Source organism: Lepisosteus platostomus, chromosome 7, assembly GCF_059453375.1.
Source record: "Lepisosteus platostomus isolate fLepPlt1 chromosome 7, fLepPlt1.hap1, whole genome shotgun sequence".
Classification (NCBI taxonomy): domain Eukaryota; kingdom Metazoa; phylum Chordata; class Actinopteri; order Semionotiformes; family Lepisosteidae; genus Lepisosteus; species Lepisosteus platostomus.
Window position 1 is genome coordinate 14,177,165 of NC_142617.1, and position 27,748 is coordinate 14,204,912.

At 36.3% G+C, this 27,748-nt stretch overlaps 1 protein-coding gene across 2 annotated transcripts in view; it reads left to right on the forward strand.

The window, feature by feature from the left end:
• Positions 1-27,748, forward strand: part of wdr95 (WD40 repeat domain 95) — a 32,998-nt gene that overhangs the window by 4,900 nt on the left and 350 nt on the right. The window contains exons 3-29 of one of the 2 annotated variants that reach the window (XM_088639393.1): positions 5,029-5,082; positions 6,257-6,340; positions 7,136-7,201; positions 8,340-8,570; positions 8,650-8,732; positions 10,091-10,183; positions 10,728-10,773; positions 10,870-10,916; positions 11,466-11,583; positions 11,720-11,789; positions 14,019-14,250; positions 14,993-15,098; positions 16,652-16,803; positions 17,806-17,908; positions 18,490-18,596; positions 18,685-18,764; positions 19,084-19,138; positions 19,282-19,327; positions 21,898-21,957; positions 22,410-22,572; positions 23,474-23,566; positions 24,137-24,195; positions 24,990-25,128; positions 25,805-25,844; positions 25,948-26,036; positions 26,499-26,686; positions 27,150-27,253. In XM_088639393.1, the coding sequence (XP_088495519.1) occupies positions 5,029-5,082; positions 6,257-6,340; positions 7,136-7,201; positions 8,340-8,570; positions 8,650-8,732; positions 10,091-10,183; positions 10,728-10,773; positions 10,870-10,916; positions 11,466-11,583; positions 11,720-11,789; positions 14,019-14,250; positions 14,993-15,098; positions 16,652-16,803; positions 17,806-17,908; positions 18,490-18,596; positions 18,685-18,764; positions 19,084-19,138; positions 19,282-19,327; positions 21,898-21,957; positions 22,410-22,572; positions 23,474-23,566; positions 24,137-24,195; positions 24,990-25,128; positions 25,805-25,844; positions 25,948-26,036; positions 26,499-26,686; positions 27,150-27,253 (2,708 nt within the window). Of the gene's footprint in view, positions 1-5,028; positions 5,083-6,256; positions 6,341-7,135; positions 7,202-8,339; positions 8,571-8,649; positions 8,733-10,090; positions 10,184-10,727; positions 10,774-10,869; positions 10,917-11,465; positions 11,584-11,719; positions 11,790-14,018; positions 14,251-14,992; positions 15,099-16,651; positions 16,804-17,805; positions 17,909-18,489; positions 18,597-18,684; positions 18,765-19,083; positions 19,139-19,281; positions 19,328-21,897; positions 21,958-22,409; positions 22,573-23,473; positions 23,567-24,136; positions 24,196-24,989; positions 25,129-25,804; positions 25,845-25,947; positions 26,037-26,498; positions 26,687-27,149; positions 27,254-27,748 lie in introns of those variants that run through there. The other variant, XM_088639394.1, reaches the window with a different exon arrangement.

Genomic DNA, 27,748 nt, shown 5'->3' on the forward strand with positions numbered 1-27,748 from the left:
TTAAGTACACCTCGTAGTCAAAATCAAATGGCTTTTGAAGAAATAAACTTCTCTGAAAAGAGCACTCCTGCAGCATCTCAAGGTGTACAAAGACATTGCAAGTGTCACAATCTGGAGGATTACAACAGGCTGTTGAAGATAACTTCGTTTTTCAATCTCCTCCTGCGTCCATATATTTCCTGGGACCTTTCCAGTGCCTTCTATCTTGAAGGTGTCTGCTTTGATAATGAAAGCATAGATGTCAAGAGCAAAGTGAAGAGGCTTCTTCAATGTTAGTTTTTTGGGAACAGTTGAAAATAGAGATGCTTTTGTTGGCATGTTTTCACAGTACAGTAGGATTATTATTCAAATTATCAGTTTTTCTTTCTTGTGATATGAATACTATTAGTATTTTCTGAATTACCACAATTGATTTTATTTTAGGCAGTAAAGGAGAGCAGACCTACAGAAGTAAATGGCTAATGATACATTTACATCAAACATACATGGGAAAGGCTATTCACAAAAAAAATGAGAATGTATCTTGTGGTCAGAAGCACAAAAGAGATGCCGCAAGGTGTCACTAGTATCATCTGATATCAAACATAAACCTTAATTTCCCTCACTCACCACCAGAGAGTCACAATGGGCAGCAGATGTTCATCGCACGTTTTGTGTTTTATACTTTATCAAGCCAATGAGCAGATCTGTCACTATACTGACCTGAAAAAAGCAGATTGTCATGAGACTTCCAGCTCCTCTGTGTCTATCTTGCTCACTTTAAAGCAACAGAAAAGCAAGTTTTAGTTCAAAACAGACAGAGGATAAAAATGCACTTTTTACAACCCTTTCTGAAATGCTATTTCCTTGGATTACCAATAGATTTGCTTGTACCTTGAAAGAGATTTTAGTCTTCAATTGAGAGGTGAGCATTTCAGAAAAGCATGAGTTAATAACGAGAGCATGGGATCACATTTATTCACATCTATTCCTGTGCTACAAAAGACACATGCATTATAGACTTTATGGGATGTGGTATGTTAACAAGGCAACTTAAATAATGTGATTCTTAAAAAGATATGTATCTAATATCCAGTGTATATGTTCCTTTTTCCTCCCTAAATGTTTTATACATCTCGATAAAGGAGTTCCTATCACATATCCTATGTGTGACATGTATGGTTAGCCATGGCTGGCTATGGACTGTGTCCCATGCATGGCTAGCTCTGATTTCAATTAGAGCTGATTTACTCAATGCAGACACACAACCTACCAAGTCAGGTGTGATGGGATGTCCCTCAGAAATCATTAGGTTGCATTGTTCATTAATTGCAATGAGAATCAAAGAAATTAACTGTGAGTTCCGCTCTAGGGACCCAAGGAAGAAACAACAACATTGTTAAATAAGACAAAAAAAACAATGTGCTTGGCTTGAATAGCATTACTTCTCCAAAGCTCAACCATATTAGGATCATTTTAAACTGTTCGCTGAAAAAGAATATTGCAAATTCATTAATGTGTTACTTACTCTCTGAATGGCACATATGTCACACAGGAATGGTTACCTGATTGCCAACTGATGACAGCAAAGTGGAATTGAAACCATTTTCATATCACCAGTTTCATTCAGCAGAATCCTTTAATTTTATGCCTGAGACAACAGGTGCATTGTCTTCTGGAGTGAATAATTAATTAGGTCAATTGAGGTCAAGCACTGTGCTTGAGCTGATCATGCTAATCGAGAAACGAAGTAGCAAATGCGTTTTTGTTTTTCAAAAATAGAAAAGAATAGTAAATAGTTGATGGTTTCTTCATCATTGCTGTATTCAAAGGCGTTTTCTAACTGTTATTTCAGTATCAAAGGTGCTTTTGTTTGATTTTGGTTCAGTGATACAAAAAGTAGATCATATTAACGCACAAGAGTTATTTTAGTTTTTCATCACAATGTTATTTTCTTTGCTCATCTTCATTCATCTTTATTCATCTTCATTCAGTTTGGATACACATTTGTATTTTACAAAATTTCTCTTTCTACAGCCATTAATATATTAGCGTGTCTTTATGTTGTGTGCCAAAACCATTTTGTTAATGTGAATTGTCCTAATTATTATTATGAAGGCAAGACACCAAGTTCATTACTAAAAAAAATCATTTCTCCCATAATTTCAAATTCTCTACAGCAAAAACTGTATAAACACTTTTCTGACTGAATATTGGGTTCTTGTGTATCATCCCTGGTTAGATATCAGCCTTCTCATTAGCCTTGAATTCCTTGATGATGGACATGAGAGACAAAACAGTGGATGGCTTTTATTAAATGGAGTTCATAATGAATGTCTGTGAGGGATGACAACAGCCAAGTTCAGTCAGACCTAGCTATCAGTAATTTGCAATCATTCCTGATATAATTTCCTCTACTGAAACTTAAATAACTGTACATTATCCCCTTCTCCCTTTCGTACACTGTACATATTTTTGTACCCCACCTCCACCCCTTCTCTATCTTTGCAGCTGTGCAACAGTTGCCGGGTGAGGATCCCGTGGAAAGAGTATTTTAAGATTCTATGTGAGGTGGCAAATCCGGAAAGGAATAGGGAACGGAGTTGAGGGGAGACACACAAGGTTTATTGGTGCTCACAGTGATGGCAGCGACGTCCGTGCAGAAGTAAAGGCCCACAGGAGAATCAGGAAACAATCCGTATGTCCAAAGTATCTATCTATCTATTATCGGGAAATCCATCCGGAGACAAAACAGGATCAGAGACAGGAAAACAAGAACCAGGAATACGGGGCTTCATCCCAGACCCCGGGCTCAGAAGGTTAGGGTGACTATTACTGGCCTACTGTATGCCCTCAGACTTCCCCGTGAAGCCTGGTGGTAGGCGGGCCATGAGACAACCATTCTTCAAAGCTGAGCCCCGAAGGCTGTGGAAAGAAAACTTAAATAAGAGACTTAACTAGACACACAAGGAAGTAATAATTAAAAGGACCATCTAGAGAGGAATAGAGCGCCCTCTGGAGGAGGGGATGTCGACCGTGACAAGCTGCCCCTTGGTCACTCCTCACTCTGCATGGGGGTCCCAGCCTCTTTATCTTATGGGCAGGATGTCTGCCCTCAGCCAAACAGGTTATGCCATATTTTGACTAAAACACTCCATAATCCTTTCAGTACACTTAATTCGTGAGTGTTGTTATTCCTAGAGAACTGTTATTATACTCAAAGGTCAATATACTCATCTAGGTCAATTATCTTTTACAACCTTGTTTTTCTCCGACTGCTTCCAATGATGAAGTGGTATTGCCTTTAGGTTTGGTGTTCTGCCTCTGAATGCCAGAGCCTTTATATTACCCAGTAACAATCTTAGTGAGCTCCAGAAGCTTCTATAAACTGTCTAAGCCTCTGTGAAACCTCTACACAACAAAAAGAAAATTGGAGGATTTAATGTTTGCTTTTATCGTCAACATATTTACAGGACCTTCTTACATTTGAAATTTATTTAATTATTTAACAGTTATATAATTGATATATACATATAGTTTCCGTTTACAATTATTTCTGATTTAATTAACTATATAACAGGGATATGAATACAATTTAATTTTGTAATGTTTTTTTATTATTTTTAAGGCTTGAGGTTATTAAATAATTAACATTTGGCTCTATAAATCCAGCTCACCTTATCTCTTCACATCCTTTAAGATTAGGAGTTTATTGCCTGTTATTTATTAATGAAAAACCAAAGAACTGCCTTCAGGCGAAGTTATGTTGTTGCTAGGGAACTGTGTGAAATCTAAGGATGTCATTAATCACATTAGAAGCTTTTCCTTGAAACGCAGAGAAAAAAAAGTGCACTTTATCTAGACTAAAATGTTAGCACAGTGTTTTAAGTGTCTTTCCAAGGGTTGACTTTAAATGGTTAATCATGCCCATTCAGAAGAGAAACAGAAATGTTTAAACAGAGGGTTTAAAATAGAATACTGTAGCATGTTTTGATAAACACTAACAATCTTTAATTAATCATTCAAACATGTCTTTTAGCAATCAGGTGTTATTAACTGGTTGGTAAGTTAAGCATGCATGATCTGTGTGTGAATTGATGAGAAAATGAAATCTTCTTCATATATACATTTTAGTGCTTCTCTTTATAAATAAAATACATTTCTGAAATGAAGATTCAGCAGGTTATCTCATTGCTCTGTGACAATTCATAATGAAGAATTCTCATTTTAACTGGATAGTCTGACATTTTTTTAAATTTATCTAAAAGAAGACAAACTCATTGATTCTAGCAAGCAGTGGATTTTTTTATTTTTGAGGTCACGCTTTTTAAAAAAAAACAACTTACATCTAGAGTCTCAAGTTGGTCCCACTATTTTCAGATAATTAGTTGATGTGCTGTCTCCCTAGAGCTGCATGTTTCATTATATTGTAGTTTTTTAATAGTTATGCCTTAAAATTTTAAATCGCACTAAAGCATAAAATATTTAAGATCGTGTCTGGTTCTTAGATCTTGTCTGCCTGATAAAGAACATTGATCATCAGAGAAGGATGATCAGACAATTTGTAATACAAAGTACAATCTTTATACATCTATTTAGTTGTTGGTTTTGGTGGGTTTTCTGGATTCATAGCTCACTTTTGTTTTAAAAAAGTATGTTCAGTTTTGTTTTTTATTCTAGGAATGTAGAAGAAGCGCCTTCATTCTTCCAAAAAGTTTTTCTAAATGTGTTGGCAGATTTCATTTTCTTAGTTCCAAACACAACCCTGATTTAACAGGGTTTCAGTAATTTCAGAAATGTATTAGAAGTAAAATATTCATGAGAAGAATGGAGAATTCTCATGAATATTTAGAATTCTCTGTTGCTCAGTTTCTGCTTGTTTTTGAGTTGGTTTGAGTGAGTTAAATCGGATTGAAAACGTCTGTAGTTTTGTTTCCATTAAAGGTTTCAAACAGGCAGAACATGATCCACTTTCACACACAGTCCTTTGTGTACACACATTTGTGGTTTTTCAGGACAGTCTGCATGACGTATTTCTGTTTTATACAGGTTGAACAGAGGGTGTCACTTGAAAATCTGAAGAAGCTCAAAGTGGCTTTTGAGGTGAGATTTTAAAGGGACAAATACGATATTTATAGTATGTGAAACTGACAGAAATCGATCTTGGGCAAATATGAAAATGATAGGGCTTGTCTTGTTTTCTCATGAAGATATTACATACTCCTGTGTTCCTTAGAGAGAATCTGGATTGCACTGAGGAAATTTAATTTAAGTAATAAAGTCATGCTTGAAAAAATGGTGGTCACGGAAAATTATAGGCTTTTTTTGAAAAGTTAATTCAGTGTATCCAGAGAAATGTACTGCATTTAACATTTTCTCCATCTTATTAAATCTTTGTGCAAAAAAGTGTTTTTTATTGCTTCGATGGTTCCTCTCCTTTACTCATGCAGCTCTTGGACAGAATACATTTTAATGGGCAAATTAATTCTGAACAAGATTAATAGTTCTTGTATAGTATAATGAATACTATCCAATTATTCCTTCCTTCCAATTATGTCCTATTTTTTGAAAAACAAAAGATTTCACATACACATTTTTCAAATATTGAACGTTCAAATTGAGCACTTCTGTAAGTGAAAGAAATTAAATGTCAGCAAAGTATTAAAAAGATTTTAATTTGCACTGTAATTAAAATAACACATTTTACTTACTAGTCAATGAAGCAATGAAAAAGCAAGACAATGGTAGGTTTAGTTTTGTATAAATGACATATAAGGAATTTATTACAGATAATTGAGGCCACTGTAAACCAATGTCTTATTGTGTTTCTGGGTACAGTTTTAATATGTTTATCCAAATGCTGTCTTTGGTATTAGTAGATTAGTGTTTCTTAATCATGCCTGTGTTTTGGTGTCTTGAAATTGACTGGTGTCCAATTGATGATGCTTTGTCTTGTTTCTATATTGTCCATTGAGATAGGCTCGGATTGCAGTTGCCCTCACCAAGAATAAAAACATTTCTCACAACGGATAGATCCCTATACATTTGTGGAGCATAAGACTTATGAATAAAATTAGGCAATCTCAAAAATGTGTTTTTCGAGTTGAAAACAGACACTACACGGGAACATCTGAAGCAATACTCCAACGTCTTTGTACACTACCAAATTCACTGCTTTAAACTATTTGAGCAGCAGTTTCAATACGTTATTGGTGAAACGATGCACTGTAATGGTTTAATGAATAACCTGCTTACTTGCTTTATCTCCGTGTTCCAGGACTTTGAAAAGAATGGCAGGAGATCGTTGGATGTGGTCAATTTCAGGAGAATTGTTAAGAAGTGCTTGGGACTCCGTGACATTGTACGTGTTGGAAACGGAGAGGGCAATAATGCAACAAACTGAAATTCAGGGCATGGGAAATGTTATTTTTCTGACCGGCCAAACTATAAAGTCACACTTAAATTTGACATTTTAACAGCTTACTGTGCAAGGGCCTGATAATGAAGTATTAATCAAGCCTTCTTATATCGGGATTCAAACAGGTCTGACAGAGATTAGGCCAGAATTGCCATTCACAGATGTGTCCCAGGCAATTTCTGTTACGTCATTCACACAGTTGTGAAAGAACTGCTGAATTGTTTTATGTATGTTGGGAAAGTAAGAGAGATCTACTTGGCTTGTGCGGTGCTCCTAATGATCTCCGAGCCTGACGATAATACAGTAGGTTCTTGTATACTCCTGAGTAACTAGTTGGAAATCAAGCTTTTGAACAGCTTGAGTGCACAGGAGAACTAGCGTCTTTTAATTGGATTACGAATCTGTAAACATGGATAAGTTCTATGTTTTTTGTCTAAAATATTTGAGGATACAGAGAGAGTTTAAGTTACATCTATACATTTTAAAATCATGCTACCATAAATGTATGTATTTGCTTCATAGATGCCCAGTTCCTGGGCAATGCACTGAATTGATGAAGTGATATTATAAAACTTGATAAAGTTTTATAATAAGTGCAGGTATAAAAGGAATTAATAGCCATAATCACACAATAAATAGTAAGTATAATACATTTTAATGAATTTTAACAGGTGGGTTGTGTGATGCTTTGTAAGAAAATGTAACTGCGTAATATTATTTTTGCTGTGCAATTTTCAGAGCAATGAACAAATCCAAGAGCTGTTCATGAAGATTGATTACACAGCGAATGGGAAAATTGAATGGGTGAGAACCATTTTTTGTCTTAGCAGACTTCCTTAAAATATTGACAGCATTACAATCTCATTGAAGCTCATATTGTGATTTCATTAGCACATTCTTGCTTTGCTGCTTTTTTAGACCTCCATTTATGACTAGACATAGACAGTATATTAGATAATAATAGAATTAGATATAGAATAGTTATAGTTATATAGGAAGTAAAAACACAATGTTTGATTAAACCAATCAAAATGTTTAAACATTTTTCATAAACAAATTGGCAGAAAATAAAGTGCATGGAGATATGTGTCTGTGTTTTGCTTTTCACTCTGTACTGTATTTTGGATTCATTTTCTTTAAGGACATATCACACAGAACATGAAAAAGCTGTTTCTGTTACAGTTAAAGGATGACAAGCATTTTCTTCATCCCATACTGTGAATGACTGCTGGCAGTGCATCTTTTTCATGGCTGCCGCTGAAGCAAAGATATTTTTTATTCTACGGCTTAGGTCTTTACAATTCTGCTGCTGCACTAGTTGTTTGATTTAGACTTTCTCCGAGTCTCTTTTGCTAGACTTATATTGCTAGAGCAAGACCAGAGCAAGACCAGGGCAAGAACAGGGGTCAGCAGCTACTGTATATCACCCAGCAACTCACAGCTGACAACCCAATGAAGCTAAGCAGGTGTGACCCTGGTCAGTACTGGGATGGGAGACTTCTGGGAAAGCTAAGGCTGCTGCTAGAAGAGGTGTTAGTTAGACCAGTAGGGGGTGCTCACTCTGTGGTCTTTATGGGTCCTAATACTCCGGTTTAGTGATGGGGATACTATACTGTAAAAAATGGCGCTGTTCTTTGGATGGAATGTAAACCCAAGGTCCTGAGTTTCTGTAGCCATTAAAAATCCCAGGGAGCTTCTTGAAAAGAGTAGTGTGAAGATTTGAGTTTTAATTAAATGTCACCCAATCAACATCATCATCACACAGAAACCCAGCTAGAAGCCTGATGACTAGCCACAAAGAGTAAGAGTTTTATGCTCAGTGAAATAAATGGAGTTGGTTTTCAAATGGTTTGTAAATGACTTCCAAGTAGCAACTGCAAATGAGGAAAATATACACTTACAAGTGAGGCCCTGAGATCCAAAGAGCACTATCCTCTTGCAGGATGATTTCTGCACTTACATGCATCTGGAGTATACGGAGAAAGAGGAGTCTGTCACTCGGAAGAAGCAGGTATCCTTTGCACTTCCAGCCACTATCAGAGACATCGGCCATGGGGAGCCCATCCTGAGAGTCCTTTCCACACCAGACAGCACAGTGGTCACTGTCAGAGAGGACGGTGCCATCTATTACTGGACTCCTGAGCTGAAGCTGAAGAAGAGCAAGATGGTGTTTGTATGTGCTCGATACCGGACCTTTTGCAAACTACACCGTCTTTGTGTGTCTGTTCTGATTTTTTCTCTCTTTCAATAAGGAAAGACCAGTAAACAGAAAACCAAAATGGGTCACAGACTTTGTCACTATGCCACAGTACAACAAGCTGATTCTTGGAACCGGGTACTATTGCTTTTCTTACCATCATTATCATCAGTACTAGTAAAATTATAACTCTTTTGCAGGACCAGCAGCCATTGTTATATTAATAATAGGGTACCATGTGTTTTCCTGAAACAACTGTGCCCTTGCTATAAAATGGGCAGTACCAACTTGAAATATAAGTTTGTGAAGTGTTGGTAGACCAGTAATATGGTCTTTATTCTTGCAACCAGAACATCCCAAACTGGTTTTGACTTTGTCATACAAACTTCTTGTAATAATTACAGTAATCCTTTGTATTTTTAGAACGATTTTAATGTCACAGGATATCAAAACACATACAGAAAGTGATCCACCCTCCTTCCCTGAAGTGCACCACCCATCTGGTTGACATACTGCTGTCATTATGCACCAGAGGTCCAAAAAACAGATCAAATAGAGAAATTAGAAATTACTTCAATTGAATTAAGGGGGGGATTTACGAAATCCAATCTGTTTAAACCCAGCCAGGATAATAGGTTTATCAGCTCTACTTTTAAAATAATTGCTGTGGGATCTCTTAATGAGGAAGGAGTTGGGACCACCATTTAACGAAAGAACTGTGACTGGACACCATAATGGGTGCTGGTTTTTGCAGATTCTGGTGCAGGTTAACAGATCCACCCATACCTCTTACAGCAGCAGTTTGGTTCTCCTTGAAGGTTTCTGATCCCAGGAGTGAGCAAGCCCAACATTGGTCAGTTTTAGGAAAAACGTTTAGAATCAGGCCACATGGTGGTAATCCTGCTGGCCACGTATACTGAGAACCCATGTTGCAGTCATAATTGAAATCTCCTGAAATGAGGATACATTCATTTAACCACTTTCTGACATTTTCAACAGGTGCAAAGTGGGTACACCACTCAGTTGCAGGGTAGATAGAGACAAGCGCAGACAATCTCGCACTCACACCAGGGCCAATTTTTCCCAGTAGCCAATTAACCTACCAGTACGTCTTTGGAGTGTGGGGGGAAACCAGAGCACCCACAGGAAACCCACAAAAACACGGGGAGAGCATACACTCTTGCAGCTGTATGAACACACAGAGAGCACCCCTGGAACTGAACCCAGAGCTCCAGTTCTATGTAGTAGCAGTGCTAACCACTGCTCCACCAAGTCAGCCACACAGGTACTCCGGCGCAGTGGTCAATGATGAAAACAAAAACATATTTTGCTTTATTTACTTAAGCTGGTTTGGCAAGACACAGAAGAGTGGCCCATAAGGAAATTATGATTTTTGGAAATTATGAACAACTTATGATTTGGGGGTGCTATATATAAAATTCCATACGGGTGGAGTTAGAGAATGTTGATAAATGCACATTTTTTGCTCGTTTCAGAGACAGGGAGATCCAGCTCTATGAACTCTCTTCTTTGGCAGCTTATTGTCAAGTCAGTGCACTGGAAACGGTACCTTTAAGAATAGACTACTGGTGAGATTCATTTCCATTCTTTCTGTTCATTCCACTAATAGTAATGTTCTTTTTAAGTTGATTTTCAGAGCTTTGCACAACTGTAGTTTTTGATTAGACAGTAAGAGCAACACTGAATCTGAATATATATCACCAAATGCATAGTGGCATAGTTGATATTTGGTCTAAATTTTGCTCGTCTGTCTTTTTTTATGGGCAATGTTTAATTTAATAATTTAATCAAGTTATATAGCTGCCACTCTCAAGAGGAATGCAGCAAAGCATATGTTCTGCTCTTTATTGTTTTTGTATAACAATTGAATGGTATTGTGTGCTTTGGGAACATGTTCCCATTGCTGTAGCAGAGTTTTTCATCTTTCTGATTGATTTCAATAATCATGGATGATGCATTTCTCTAAGGATTAGATTTCTTTACAAAAAAATTAAAAAATTCTTTCAAAGTGATTATCATTGTCAAGCAGGTGTTTTTTGTATGATTTCTGATTGGAAAAAAATACGTGCATGCAATTAATCTCACGGTTGTGTTTTTTTTTATTCTTTGCAGTTCCACAGGCCAGGATGAATGTTTTATTCTTTATGGAGATTCCCAGGTATCTAATAAAACTTGAAATCACATTAATACATGCATTTTTAGTTACAGTTTTTTATAAATTGCTGATAAAACATGAAACATTTCAATCTTACAGGGCTGCGTGAACATAATTGTAATGACATCAGTTGGAGAGACATTAAGGTAATTATGTTACTTCAAAAAATAAATAAAATGAATTACAAAAGGAATGTTTTATCGTTAAATTAGAAGGAAGTTTAGCTCAGAAGTTAATTCTGTGATTCATCATCTTGAAATTAGTTGAAATTGAAATTAGTTTCATCATGCTGTTTTGAATTTGCAATTACAATTTCATTAAAGCTGTAACTTGTTTAGCTGATTTCTCTAAAACAGTAGGAAAGCCCAGCAAAGATTTAGATTACAGGGTGACTTAGAGAAGCTTTGAACAGTTGTGCAGGTTGAAACATACAGCCTACACCCTTTTTACAATAAATAATTAATGTTCAGAATGTTGGAAATAATGAATGCGTGAATACAAAAGCATTAGAAAAACTGTGATAAGATAAATAAGGTAGATAGATACATTATATAAACAAAAGACAGATAAATAAGATAGTGTTGCCATAACTAAAAATTAGTTATTGGAAGTTAAAATAGAAATGTTATTAATACCATAATATTTGCCTTATTTAAATGTAAAAATTATTGTATTTATGTTAATTCCTTTTTTAGACAATGGAAGAAGTTGCCAAAAGTTGAAAATGTGCCTAACATAGGAATTGACAATGCTGTTCTTTCACCACACATAACATACATAAGATGGAAGGTTCATGAAGACTGGGTAACCCAGGTATTTTAATTTCTCTTCTTTAGCTTTTAGTCATTTAAGAAAAGGTAGAGCTTTGTTAAAGTGGACCAAAAGCTTTTTTTCTGTTTGCAAACTCCCAAAAACTTAAAAATGAACATCTTTCTTCAACCTTTTTCAGCTCAAATATTATGAAGGCATACGAGCCGTCATCTCAACTTCAAACCATGAATCTTCTGCTTTAGTCATAGGTGAGTCTACCTGATCCTGCATGCTTCCACCTAAAGAGTTACCCCCCTCTGTCGTGCCTCAGTAAAGTTTTCCTTTTCTTAATGTGGGAAATTGTTCTTTGGGGTTGTGGGGAGTATGGAATAAGGTACACAGTTATGTCGTTGAAGCCGATACCCTGGCGTCATTTGGCTGGATGAGATGGATTAAGTAGCTACTAATTACTAGACAGGCTACTTGGGCCAAATAACTTCTGTTTGTTTGTAACTGGTCTTGTATACTTATACCCAACATATTCTGTCTACCTGGTTTGTCAAGTCCAGTCCAAGCTCTATGAATACTGAACCTCTGTTGCCATTCATTAATGAGGCAAACCCAGTGCTGCCAAGTACTCCACCACCAGCACTAGGATTTCCAGGCAACAGCTGTGCAAAACAAGCACTTTCCCCACAGAGTATTTGTGCACCAGGTGTACAGCGGAATTGGAAACAAGAACTGTGAACCATGATACCAAAATGAATGCCTTTAAAGAAAACGTAATGGATTCTGACTACTTTGCACCCATTGTCTGCATGGTTCTGGTCACCATGACCCTAAATTTGACTAAGTGTTTATTAAAAATGGATGGATGGACAGTGTGTTTTCTTGTCTGCACAGTTTGTGCAATTAAATCCGGTAATTATTTATGTACATGGCATGCATGTAATTATCCGGTGTCTACAAGGAAGCTCAGCAGTCAGGTGTTCCTCTACAATATAATTGTGTATTGTATGTGTATTGTGAAATATTAAGACATATTGGCTACATAGGACATATTGTGAAATATTAAGACATAAATTGACTACTAAAATAATATAGGATTATTTCTTTCAAAAAAACCTTTCAATTTTTGTTTAATTAGATTCAGTAAACACCCTCAAATATGAGCCGGCCTGTTCATTTGGTCATCATTCCATTTCCATTATCCATTTGAAGTAGATAACAGGGCTCTTGTCAGAACATAATCTGTGTGCCAAAGAACTCTGGAGTACAGTTGTTCCTTACCTGGACCCTCATCTGAATACCATTCATCCATTACCAGACAGCTGCGTGCTCCTGGAAAGTGTCATGGCAACCCAGGACACATTCCGGAAGCATGGAGCACAAGGCAGGAATACAGGCTAAACAAGATGCAAGGCCTTTACAGAGCACCTATCCACACTGGCATAGTTAAGAGACTCTCTAGTATTTGGCAAAGGCCAAAATGAACACAGGAAAAACATGCAAACTCTATACGGAAGGTACCCCAGTTGCAGGACCCTAGAGCTAACAACCATGGTACCACCCTGCCCTCATTAGAATACCTTAATTCTAAAATTAAGTTCACCAAGGCTCATAGTTCTGGTTAGAATGCCACCAATGATACACTGAGGAGAACAGGAATCACTGGTTTTACATTGCTATACAGTATGTTAAAGAGCTATCATTGAAATAAGTTATCAGATATGCTGGAGTGATTTTAAATGAAAGTCTTTCATATAACCCAAGGGCCCTCAGCTGGGACCAGAGTGCCGCTTGTAGTTTTCTTGTAATGTTTCAGAAAAGAGCATGAAGCCATTGCCTTTTCACATGGGAGTGTTCAAGCATGAGATGTGTAAAACTCTCTGTAAAAACTGCAATTTACCTTGCCTATTTAATGCAAGATGAGATGTCAGTCATAACTTTTAATGTAGCACAATTCCCATTAATCAGACATTAACAACATGCCTAAAGCCACAGGGAAAATCAGGGATGAATCAGTCCTCAGCTGTGGTGGAAGAGCACGCTGAGTTTAGGCTTTGAATTCTGAGCCTGCTGTGCTTCACTGTCACATTCTGCCAGGATGAAATTCTGCGCGATCAAAGTTAACCCCGGCATAGCAGAACTAAAACAAAGAAAACGAGACCAGAATGAGGGTGTGATGCTCTGTGTATATGCACACCCAAATTACACAAGCCTTTAACAGATGTGCGCTTTTAATGTTAAAAACTTCCAACTGCAAGCAGCAGACTTCTTGAGGAGAATCAGTGAAATTTGGATGTGTTTGCAGTTGGAGTTCAAAATCTATGTGTTGTCGGTCTAAGTTTTCCATTTTGTCATTGTTTATGAGAGATTTGTTCTTTCCAAATCACAGGAGAATCTTCTATGACATATGTTTAGTGTGAGGTAATGCACTTTTAACTCTTGGTTTTTCTGAGCACAATATTAAACAAAAGGACTTTTTTTTTCAAAAGGTTGCACTTTTCCAACGACTAATATTGAGCAGCAGATGAGAGAAATTGAAGAAGGGAAGGGCAAAAGGTCTCAAGCTTACTCAGGACTTCCTCAGCAACGAGCCAACTGCGATCAGACAGTGTTCTCCATCTACAAAGGGGTGAAAACCTTTGATTTCTGCAAAAAGCACAACTTAATAGTCACTGGAGGGATGGACAGGATTATTAGAATGTGGAATCCTTATGTACCCGGGTAAGGACTTCATCAATAATGACAAGCCAATGCAGAAAAGCCAGATCCAGCCTCCATCTCATGAAGACAATTGCAAAGTGAAATCTTGATTTTATGAAGTACAATTAGGAATCACAGTGATTAATTAAACCATGGTGCCTAGAAAATATATGTACTGTAGTGAAATGAATTTTCTGAAAACTCACAGAATTATTTAATAGCTCAACAATAGGAAAGTCCCGATAGAGAATTTAATGGAGAAGTGGAGTTACTCAAGGCTGGAAAGTTGGGTTCAACATATCAGACTCAATGGATCTAAACAGGAGTTCAACTGAACTTTAAATGCTTTACTTTTTTACACTAAGTAGAAGTTGAATCATATTCTTGAAAACAATGATTCAAGCTGATCTTAACTTGATTAACTTGATTGTTGTCAGATCAGTTTAAAACTGAACATGGTCCTTGAATAATGTCATTATAATATCCTTATATTCAGAATCTTCTTCCTGGTTGTCAAAACCTTTTACTGTGCCATTCTTCACCTTCAATCCTTTTTTTTATTTTGTGTGTTAGCAATGGATGTCATGTGATGACATTCTTCTTCTTTCTCACATGTGCCCATAGGCTCCTGAATTCGCAGTGCAGGGTCACCAGACCGTTGTTTTCTAGTCTAGTTATGCTTACATTTCTTTCAAAGACCACATAACAATAGAGCTTAACATTTTTGTTCACCTGATTTATTCAACTGTAATTTTCATTGCAGGAAACCCACTGGCATCCTGAAAGGTCATTGTGCACCCATTTTGTATCTATATATCTCTACAGAGGAAAACAGGATCTTTTCCGTCTCCTCTGACAATACCATCAAGGTTAGTCCTTCATATATTTCAAGATGATCAGTTAATTTTATTGGGTATTAATCGATTACTGAAGCTAATTATAAATATACTGTAGGTAACGATCACCCTTTTTCCAACGGATTTGTTTTTTTTGCACCCGTCTCTCCACCCAATCATTACCAGCTTACCAATCTCCTGATTCCTTATTCCAGGGCTCGCCCTGACTTTCTGGAAAGAGGCCACTCCTCTTCCAGATCACAATTAGTGCATACACTACTATTACCAGCTCCCACCCCAATTTTGTAATACTATTTAGAATACTTTTATTAACCACCTTTGAAGAACACATTAAAAATAACTTACAAAGAACAAGAAGCACACATTTAACAAAGATAACATGTACTTTAACATTGACAGTAATAATGTGAATCATGAATCTGTTAACTTCTTGTAAAAACACCTCAAACAGTCTAAATGTCTAACCTGAAAATGTGGCTTGTCTACTGTTTAATTACATGGATTTGACCGACTCAAAACCAAATGAAATACAAATGAATTATTACAGTTATTATAACTAATATTACTAATAACCTTGAACAGCCTAGCAACAACAGAAAGACCCACTGGAGGGAATATTTGACTGACAGTGAAAATATACTGTACAGTATGTTGTGTTGCACATTTAGGGCTCCCCCTGGTGGCTTCTGAGACCTAGGCAGTCACCCAGTTTCCCTAAGCCAAGGGCTGGCCCTGCCTTTGTCCCTGATGTCCTCATGACAACATTGCAAAATTTCAAGGGCATTTGAGAAGCCACAGGTGTTGCTATTGCCAGGCAGGAAAACCCACCCACCCTAGACAGCACTTAGCCAAGTGAGGTTCCCCTTTGGTTGTTACTCAGTTTTGGAAAATGACATAGCTCGGACTCAAAAAAGAGAAATTTAGACCACATGGCTCAGCCTGTGCTCCAGGAGCCCATTCACATTATATTTTGATTGATGTCAGTTTATTTATAAACTATGGTGTTATTGCAGTGAAGATGGAGAATCCTATAATTTAGTCAAAACAAAGCAAGGCTGTGTCAGACTTAATAAAGAAATTATTATTATTACTGTACCATCACTGATACTAATCAAAGTTAACGGTACATCCCATTGTTTGATTTTACATATACCGCAAGGTAATTCGAGCAAACAATGTGAGCAGTCCACTTGTTCTGAACTCCTGAGAATTATAAATCTGTCCCCCACTATTTATTTATGAAAAGGCACAATCTCTTCAATACTTGGTTCAATGCAGAATGCAGAATTTACTAAAACATTAAGAAGCTTGATAAGTTTTTAATATATTTAACATCAAATAGAATGTATTACTCATATGTAGTCATGAGAGGTTAAAATACATTAGGGTTTCGTTCAGTGACTCTCTCTTTGTCCTTACTAGAACATATATGTTTAGTCTGTTGTTACTCTATTAACTTTTGAATGGTAAAAATGCCTAATTAATGTTAGGTCAAGAATTAATTTAACGGTGTATTTTCTGGCACCATAGACGAATTTGTTTATATTTAACGGTAATGATTTCAGATATGGGATATTCGGGACCAGTCCTGCCTGTTTACAGCTAACCCCAAGGCCAGCAGAATCCAAGGAGAGGTTTCAGCTTGTCTTTTCTGCCCCACTGTGAAAGCTCTCTATGTGACCACTGACTCCATTGCTTTTCTCCCTTTGAGGACAAAGTGAGTTCTTGTCTTTCCTTTTGAGTCCTGTTTTCTTCAGCGTATTCAATTAACTGTTGTACTGCAGCCGGCATACTACAACATACCATGAGTAACGATGAAAAACGCAGCTGTCATTGTTTTTGGAATGACATTATAGTAGGTATAGCATGAACCACAGTCGAAAATCAGCAGCTTCCATGAGTTCACAGACCAAATCCATACTTCTTATTTATGTTATTTTATGATATAATTCTATACAAATATTATACAAATATAATATCGTTTATGCTATTAGATCACCCCATAAAGTGATTTGACTAAGATGTATATCTCTAAAGAGGTCATATTCTACTTGGAGTAGAATGATTTAGCACTGGCTAAAATGTTGTCAAGTTTGAAATTCAGTGGGAATACTGACAGGAATTGTGAGTGTACTGGATTTAGGAGGGGCCAGGGCAGTGCAGAGAGAAGTGAAGTCTCTGTTCTCTCCAATATTAGAAAGGTCTTTTTTTTTGTTTAGAGAAACACTTAATATGAAAGTTAATGAATTGTATTACCTTTATTGGAAAGCACCTGAAACCAAGAAAATCAAAATAAATTCAGATTAAATTCAAGATCTGATTATTGTTGCAGGGGGTGGAGTGAGCACAGTAGTGCAGTGGTTAGCATTGCTGTCTTGGAGCTCTGGGGCCCTGGTTTCAACTCTTGACCTGGGGTGGTATCTGTGTGGAGTTTTTATGTTCTCCCTTTGTTTGCATCGGTTGCTTGGGTTTCCTCACACAGTCCAAAGACACACTAATAGGTTAACTAGGGTTAATTCAAAGAAATTGGCCCTGATGTGTGTATGTTTGTGTCTCTATGTGCCCTGTGATGGACTGGCATCCTGTCCAGGGTGTATCCTGCCTTGCACCAATTGTTTGCTGAGGCTCCAGCTCCTCTGTGAAATGGTTAGAAAATGGTTGGATAAATGTAAGGATCTCACAGATCCATATCTTACTTTTCTTTTTTTTTCATTTATAGATCCCAGCCTCAGGGCCATCTGACAGTATCCCATAAAGAGCCTGTCCTTTGCTGTGGTTACAGTAAAGAGTTTAGACAGGTGGTCAGCTGTACTGAAGGATCTGTGAGTGGAAACAATTGAGTCAAACCACTTATCAGCAAATGCACATGTAGTACGAGTCTAATTCTGTTATGCCAAACTAACCTCTGGTATTTAAAACATGAATAAAAAATACAAAATACCCTACGGACTTTTCCAGGTTAAAGCAATAATAGACCAACACACTGTACTCAACCAAGCAGTTTCCTTAAAATTTCAAATCTCACTCCCTTTTTGCTGTTTATGTTTAGAATTTCTCTGCTTATTTTTCATAAATATTTTACTGTTTTTAATAGTTCTGTTTTTCATTTGGTGTTTATTCCCATTTTTGAAGAGATCAACGTGCTTTTGGGAGTAGTGTGATGTGGTGGAGGAAGGGTAGAGTAAGATAAAACAAACTATATTGTGACTGAGTTACAGTATGTTTTCTATTTTTGCCATTCCAGTTGATACATTTCTTGGCCTTGTTTTTTATAATAATTACAATTATATTATTTTTATCCTAATAAAGTCTCCAGTGTCAAATTTTAGATCTAATCCCTTTTTCTGGTAGCCGCTTCACTGAGTTTCTCCTGGTTTGAAACTGATTGATGTATCCCTTTTAGGTTGTCAAAGTCTGGGACTTTGATACAGGAGGTCAAGTCTTTGAATTTGGTGATGCCCATGGCCACTCTGCTATCACATGCATGACCTTTGACATCAGTGGCAGAAGGTTAGTTTGCAGGACCTGGAGAAATGATTTGTATCTGGTATGCAAATTAAGTAAGTACATAATGACATCATGCTTAATTATCTCAAAGGCTTGTAACTGGAGGAAGAGATGGATGTCTAAAGATCTGGAACTTCAATAATGGTCACTGTTTAAAGATTTTAAAAAAAGGTATGACACAATATTTGGTATTTTATTTTAAGTTATTGTCAAAGACATTAAGACGTAATCTTCTAGAGACCATTAAGGATTAAACTATATGTTTAAAATATTACAGATGAAATATTTAGAGTGCATTATAGTATTTGTTACAAAAATAACATTTAGATGGCTTGTAGGTGTCTACAGAGACTTGCTATAGATCATTGCGACAGTTCTATCAATTAGTTTCTTAAGATCCCCTTCAAGACTCATTGAAACCACTTTCCAGGACATAAAAGCCTTTCAGTCTTCCACTCAGTAATTTTTCATCTGTGTTTATTTTTCCCAGAGGGCAAGAGCGATGAAGTCTGTGATTGCACTTATGTTAAAGTGAACAGAAGCAAGTGAGTTACATATTCAAATTTCTTCATCCTTTTTCGACTGTGTGATTGTCACTGTGAAAACAATGTGTGTGTTGATTAAATGAGGTTTCAACTGAAAAAGATATATTGAAATATATTTAATTTGTTCTTTTACTTTTTTGCAGCTATGTCATGGCTGTGGGCTGGGATCGAAGAATTGACATGTACTTTGTAAGTGTAACAGAGAGGAAAAAAAAGGCAAAATAAGAAAAGGGCATAAACACAAATGTTTTTTGTTTGTTTTTTAATGTTTATTTTAGGTGGAATTGGTAGGGGAAATGAGTTCATGCAGTGCTCCATGTAACATTCACCTTGAGGGGTGAATCTTTGAGGGGTTGAAAACTTTGCTGGGTAAAAAATACTGGGTGAAAAACATTCCATTTAAACTCTCATACCTAGTTAAGAATTAACCTTAAAGTGAACATTGTTGTTATATTTTTTATCCATACTCTATTTCTATTGATCCAGTCCACCCCAGTGCAATATATATAGTATACAAAGTAGATACCAGCATTGCTAGGAGGTTAACCTGTGATGGAACAGTGTCTCACCTAGGGGGAGTTTTGTACTTTCAGTTCACTTAACACAATTGTGTAATCTAGTAAATTGTAGTAAAGTGTTGTACAACCAGATGCAACTGAAATGCATTATTCAATATTCAGCATCTGTGGTATTTTTTAAGACTTCAGCACAATATCCCCGGTAAGGCACACTTGTGCGAGTTTGTTCAGTTTCACTTCAACATTTACCCCAGAAACAGAATGGCCAACATTTTACAGTAATAAACCTGCTACACATCAAATGACTGATTAGTATTACTTCTTTTTGAGCAATATTGGAAAAGGGATTTAACCAACATTTTCTTTTTGGAATTCAGAAACAAGGATTTCAAAAATAATTTAAAAAACAACAGGTAAATTCAAAGTAAATATATAATTTTTAAATGTTTTTATTACCCTAAGACAGAAAAAGTAGTTTATATCTGACATTTATTTCAATTTAAGGACATTTTTGTAAGGTAACCCTGAAGTACAGAAGAGAGATAGCTTGCCTGAGGATAATAATTCTATTTACACTATTCATCATCAGGTTATCAATAATTTTTGTCGGTTTAAATAGTTTCTTCTGATGATTACATCTTATTATCTTATCTGTGTTCTTTCCCTGATAGCGTTTTGCTGCTGAACAGGAAATGAAGTAATCTCCCCTCAGTACATGGTTGTGAAATCAAAGAGATAAGGAAAAACCACATACTGTATATTAGAATAGTATGAGAAGATTAGACAGGAAAATTGGAGAGTAAAATAATAAAAAAAAGCCTTTAGATTTACTTGGCATGCCGTCCACCCTCACAAAGAAACTCTGAAGTCAGTTTTCTTGGTAGTTACCCTGGTTACCAAATTTCTTATCTCCATATCATCATTTCCTTATGTTCTGTGTGACATTAAAGAGCTCTGGAAAGGATTTCATTATTGTCTTAGTCCTCTAAATAGTGTCAATTACAGAGCTTAGTCTGTTTGGGGTTTTATGTTCAGGATTTTTTGTAAAGATTTAAAAAAAGCCACATTCTTGTTCATATTGGGAGTGCCATTAAACATCTCCTAGTCTCTTTCCATCGTGTATGTGAGGTGCAGCCTTTCAAATCCACTTTTTCTCATTGCTGACCCTGTATTTCACATTAACATCAGTTGTCTTTGGAAACTATGGAAATTTTTGATGTAAGAAAGCCTCCCTCTGAATTGTTTTAAGTTCCACAACGGAGAGAATAAAGCCTGAAGGACGCAGATTGGCCTCAGATTTCACAAGTCCCAAGACAAGATTGGAGGGCCACACAGTCTAATTGTTGAGCGCCACACAATCTAATTGTTGAGGGCCATCCAGTCAAATCATTGAGGGCCACACAGTCTAATTATTGAGGACCACATTGTCTTATAGTTGGGGGCCAAACAGACTAATTGTTGAGGGCCATCCAGTCTTTGGTTTTATTCCCACAAGAGATTTCGGTTCCCATATGGTTAGTTTTAAATTGTCACTGTAGACCCTGCGTATATTTTGAATATGTGTTTATGAAAAAGTAAAGATTCCAAGTCTGAAGCACTTCATTCAAAACATGAGGAGTAAGGTTGGAATTAAATGATCACAGATTTCTTGGCTCCCAGAAAAACAGAGGCCTCTGTGACCTCCCAGGCTACAGGCTAGAGGGGCGGTAATGTCAGGGGAGGTTACGACTCTTCTCCAAATTTCAACTGTCATCCTGCAGGTTGCTGTGGAGTCTGTAGTATGTGGAAAAGAGGAATGGCTTGATGAATGGGTGGGCTGAAGGAGCCAGGCTGTCCTTTTTATTCTTGTGTGCATGCAGGTCTTTGGGAGCCAAGTCATAAATACACAATTGGTTATTCCAAATTGGACAGCGACTGTAAATAATAATAGAAAAATAACTGGTGATTCTAAGTTCATTAAAAAAGTAGAAAACCCTTTTAAGTTATATCCCAAATGAAGAGAGACTGCAATTAAACAGTCGTACTCTAGGGATTCACGTTATGATGTGAGATCTAGGAGACAGGACTGTGGTTAGTTGTTTGTCATAGTTTACAACATGAATAATCATCACTAGTGATGGCAATTACTGCTGAGTTTCAGCTTCATTGTCATGAATGGAAATGAAAGCACCAGAAAAGTTCTCTCTAGTAACCATTGGTTTAAGGTACTTCAAGGTTTTTTGATGTTGTTGTTTTTAACAGGACTCCAATGATGATGTTCATCACATCCAAAACCCCCAGCCGTACTGGCAGGATGATCTGGTGAATACTGTGACTGTGCTGTTTCCGAGGAGAGGGGGGCTGGAAGATGCAAAATAAGCAGATGCTCCTTAACGCATTTGCAGTAATGTGTTTGGTTTGGATATGTGTTCCATCATGAACTGCTATACAGAGCAGTTCATAAACAAATACACAACAGATACTTGTCTAAATGTGTTATCTCCCACACCCTCTCATCCTAAGAAGGCTCTGAACAATAGTTTAATTACTGTGAATAGGGGTTCCAATAGGCATTTGTAGGCCAGACGTCTTGTTAAAACCATTGCAAATATAGTGTTATGAAAACAGTAAGCAAACTTATTGGTACCACTAAAATGATAGATTAATGGATTTTCTTTAACCAAAAAACCTGATAGTACATAATTTGTCTATATATTAGCTTCTGTGAACTGCATTTCTGCTTACTTAATTCAGAACATTTCTCTCTTCCCTAGAAGAGTGGACATAAGGAGGACATCCTGTGCATTGCTCAGTGTCCTCCATCTCTCCTGGCTACCTCCGGTTACGATGGAGAAATCGTTGTGTGGAACATGGTCTCAGGACATATACACTCCCGTTTGGTCACCCCTGTGCCCCCAGACTGCACCGATGCCAAAGGTGTGCCTTTATTCCAGAAACTAGAAATCTGAAGTCTGTTTCTGGTTAATTGACCATTATTGTCCAAACACAAGAATAGCATTGCTTTTTCAAAAAAATGAACTGGTATTTGAAATTTTTTTGTCAACGTTGCATAAGATCATTATGACAATAGCTACTTAATTACTGGTACAGTAAAAAGAACCAAGAAACATTAAAAAAGAAACAACAAAAATGTAATAGATAACTTTCTGAAGCTAAATATTTAATTTTACAGAGTTTGTGGTTTCTTAAAAAATGTGTGTTATGTATAGCATCTGGGAGTTACAATTTAGGACTTGAAGAAAATAGTTATAAATAAATGAAGGGATGCCATCTGGTCCATTTAAGCAAATGCTGTTGCCAGAAGACTGCAAAACGTTAATTTCTTAAAAAAGACAGAAGTAACTGTATAAATGCACAGGTCCTTTTTGAGCAGTTCCTTTTACCATATTTTATTCAAAAAAACTGAACATTGCCTCTGCTTTTGCTCAGTATTATTATCCTGTATCTTGGGGTAATAAAAGATGTTTGGAGCAAATGCTTCAAAATGCTACATGGTGAGAAAATATAACATAGATCCTCTCATTTATAGCCTCAGCAATACTTCTCATTCCTTTATAAGTTAAAGTTATTCATTTCAAACATTTTTTCTCAATAGTCTGTTTCAAACTCAGCTAGGTATTTCAAAATCTTCTGATTTCCCTTTAATTTTGAGTTGATATTGTAGATCAAAGATTATTTTTCTGCTCGTTGAAATTCTGTTATGCTGTGGTAAAACTAAGCATTTCTCAGACAAAGATCCCTTTAAAAACTGTAAGCATCCTCTTTATGTAATTCATTTTGATACAGAAATGCAGGGTTTTATCTTGGTATTTAATAGGTATCGATAAAAGTGTTTCAAGTGTAACATTCCTGAAGACACGGATTCGGAACAATGAGTCTGCTGCTTGTCTGGTTTCAAGTGGTCCCCAAGGTTAGTCACAGTTTCTGTTAAAAACAAGCAAACAATATGGACCCATATTGGACAAAAGAGGTTCATTTAATGTCCTGTTACATCCCAGTGACAATCAATAGAGTATCTTTATAAACAAATTTTCAATTCAACATTGAATGAACCAAGGTCTAAATGAATTACCTTTTCTTTTACATTGAATGTACTCCACAGTGTTCACTCATGCAATGTTAGAGGATTGTACTGTAATTCAGAGTACTAGTACAGCTTTGAAGAATCTGTTATGAGTACATACATTGGCTTGAGATGATTGACACTAAAACCATGGTGAAGAATAGTAGTTGAACTGAATTTTGTACTGCATAACCCAGACAGTTTTCCATTACTGTTTATATTCATACTGTTTTCTCCTGTTTTCATTGAGTAATGTAATTTTGGTGCAGTGCTGTATGGAATCTATACTTATATTAGAAAGATTAGAAAGCCTGACTGAAATCTCTGTCAAAAGATTAGCTCTTTCTGTTGAATAGTCTAGGGATATTAAGTTAATTCCAATATTAGGTATTAAAGGTATTCTTTTTTACTAAACAGGTTATGTTAATTTCTGGAGTCTGGTCCATGGTGGAAATCTTTTTGCTACATTTGAAGCGGTGAGCATTGATGTGTGAGATGATTTAGGAGTGTGTTATGGAACACTTTTATCAATCATTGCGAAACAAGTTTTAGTGTTTGGTTTGTGATATAGCCATAAATTGGATAAAGACAGCAAGAGCAGCATTTTGATTATCTGCATACTATCTTACATTTTAGAACGTCTGTCTGAAAACATTTAATTTAGCTCAGTAGTGTAAATGCTGGGTTTTCTGCTTGAATGGCATTTAATTTTCTTTTTGGAGTAACAACAATTTATTTCTCCAAATAAAAACATCATTAAACATCAGAACAAATTGATAGCTGCTAAGAATTCCCATGACAGAATTAAAGCTACAGTACGTACATAGAGTATATTTCTCTAAGCCCTTGACTCCAAGAGTGGTGGATCTCACCAAATACTGGTTAAGCTCAATTCTTTTTTGTAAACCTCCTTAAACTAAGGTCTTACTGAAGCTCTGTGGACTAATAAATAGCAGACTCAGAAAGTAGTTTCACAGGCTTGCTTGTGATTCAGATAGCGTAAGAGAATGTTCAGCTAGAAGAAGGCAAATTGAGTATGAATGATACTCCACGGACTATCTCATTGATCTCTAATGCAATTAGAACAAAAACTGTATCAAATCATTAATAAACATACTGTACAGTAAATAAGTGACCTTAACGTATTCCAAATGTGAAAGAATTAAAGCATTTTACTGTAGTACATTTAAAGTATGGAATATTTCTTGCAGTTAGTAATGAATAATGGAAGATCTAACAAAATATTTTTTAATGATGTGTCATATTTCAGTCCAGAATGAAGTGCCTGATCACTAAAACGGCAGTGAATGCAGAGGAAACTCTTCTTTATGTTGCTGATCTATCTGGCTACATCTATGTGTACGATACCAAGGACTATGCTCTTACGCCTGAACAAGAAGCACCTAAAAGTAAGACTTGCTCAATCATCATACAGATTTGTTTATATTTCCCACAGTAAACTGTTTAAGTGCAGACATCATGCTGTGACCTTTGTGCAATTTAAGGATTTGATACTTGCTGGCATTTGCAAAGCTGACCTTTTCAAAATATGTCACAGCTCAATACAAATATCAAGTCTCACCAGTAGTACTGAGGAGAAGTAAGAAGAAACCGAATATAGAATTGTGGTAGCTGTTCTAGTCTAGTCCTTAGTTTCCTAAATTTTAAATTCCTCAATCCAGTTCATAAATTTAATTTCTGTTCCTGACGTTTCTGGGACATTTGCATTTCCCAATTGAAATATAGGCCTGAGTACAAAGTCCAAGGAGATTGAATACCTTGTCAGGCATATGTTTCACACTTCACAGAAACTGTGAAAAATTTCCCAAAAAGGCAGACCAATCTGTCTTTAGTCTTCAACACAGTATTCCACGGGGTCTTCAAACACCTGCAACTGTATTTTTGGAGAAATTTTTTTTGGTCTTTATATGATCATGATTACTGGCTGCAATCATTCTTGTTTGGGTTTCAATATCAAATGCAGTTGTGAGGCAAATTCACCATGTGATAATCAGATTACTTTTGAAGGCACAGAATTCTAACACAAATCCAACCTCATTCAAATCACCTTTCTTGTTTGTTAAGCTGCAAACTACTGGCGTGCACACATCAGCAGTGTCACTAGGTAGGTATAACTTTTAATAATGTATTTGTATTCATTAATTTGAAATAGTGGGGGTTATTAGTACTATTTGTCCTAGTCTGCTAGCTACTCTTTCTTTATTCAGTTTAGTGATTGTAGATGAAGATGAAGTGCTGCTCACCTCAGCTACAGACTGTACAGTGCGACTGTGGAGCATTCATGGAGAGTTCATAGGTAAAATGCCCAAAGCATCCTGTCTAGAAAACACCTCGAAGAAGGTCATCATTTTTATCATTGATAATAATGAGCAACATTCACAACCACTGGCTGTGGTGAATTAACCTTCCCTATGATCTTATGTTCTTAGATCAACATAAGAATTACTGTGCTAGCCCAGTATTGAAGAAGAAAAGAAAAACAACACAAGGAACTCATACCAAGTGCATGCTCATAAATGGAGATGCATTCTCCTTTCCTCCTTATAATAATCCGAAGCACTTGAGAGCTCTAAAAATATCTCTGTTCAGTGCTAAATGCAATTATCTTTAAGAACTGGGCTTCCATTTGTAAACACAAATGGCAAATTTCCTGCTTTTTATTATTTAGTTTTAACATAGAGCATTATTAAGAGTGTGTGCCAAGCAGATAAGGTATAAGGCTAAGACAAATATTTTTTTCTTTTTTTTTCCTTAAAAGGAACATTTGGACAACCTGAGGCTTGGAGTATCCATACAGCAGCCTCTTGGAAACATCCTATGATCCCTTATGAAATTCTAGTGGATCCCTTCAGCATGCCTGCTCATCGGATTCTAGAAGGAGAGAGCAGTGTCTTGGAGGTTCTTAACTCAGGCCAAAGAGTAGAGAATGAAGAGGAAACTAAAAAGGTTTCTTTTTAAAAGTTTACTTGACAAGCCATTTTGTGTTGTGCTAGAATGATAGGCAGTATTCTCCAGAATATAACTCTTTTCATAAAGGTATGGATTTTGGCACCCGAGAACGAAAAGAAACATGACTACATTACTTCTTCTATAGATACAGTATATGGGAGAGTATAGTATTAAGAATCTGTAGATTTGCTTCTCATTAACAAACAACAAGATTATCCATATCCTTCAGGATCATTAAAGTCTTATCTATCTTTAACTATCCTATAGGAGTTTTCTCAAACAAAATACGTATTTCTGGCAAATGGGATGTTTTGTTCTTGATTTACTAAACACTAAACAAATAATTTACTATGAATACTATAGAGCTTTACAAGACAGTATGTTTGAAATTTGACTTGAGTTTGACATTGAGTTTCAAATATGGACCTGACTAAAATAATGGTTTCAAATTTAATTTCAGTCAGAACCACATTTCAAGCACAAATTCCTGCCTCTGAGCTTCAGTGACAAAGACATTGAAGAAGAAATCAACAAAACCAGTTATCCTCAAGAACATGGGAAAAGGTAAAATTCAATAAAGTGGAATTTATTTTACTACAGCAGTTTTGAAGTGCTATCACAGCAACAAGACCATTTCATTTTTCTAAGATCAGAAAGTCTTCTAAAGCCAGTACATGGCTGCATCATTCATATATATTTGAAGCATCCTCATTCATTATACAAATACCCTAAACAGCAACTACAAGTCTAAAGTACAATAAGCATGGAGTACTGGGTGACAACTGTTTCCTTATTAATTCTAATCACAAATTAATAAAATAATAGTGGATGCTGCACATTAGTAAGACTCAGATACTTAGTATTTGGAAGGCTTTATATATTAAGGGCTTCATAAATTAAAAACAGAAAACAGACAATCCCAAATACAACCAACAATTTAAATGCCCAGTGAGTGGCTTATCCGTTTTTATTGGTTGCTCATAACAGCAAGTAGAAAGTTTACACTGGACAATGCTCTGTGAACTTTATCCAGATAAAACATACTGTACCTAGCATCTT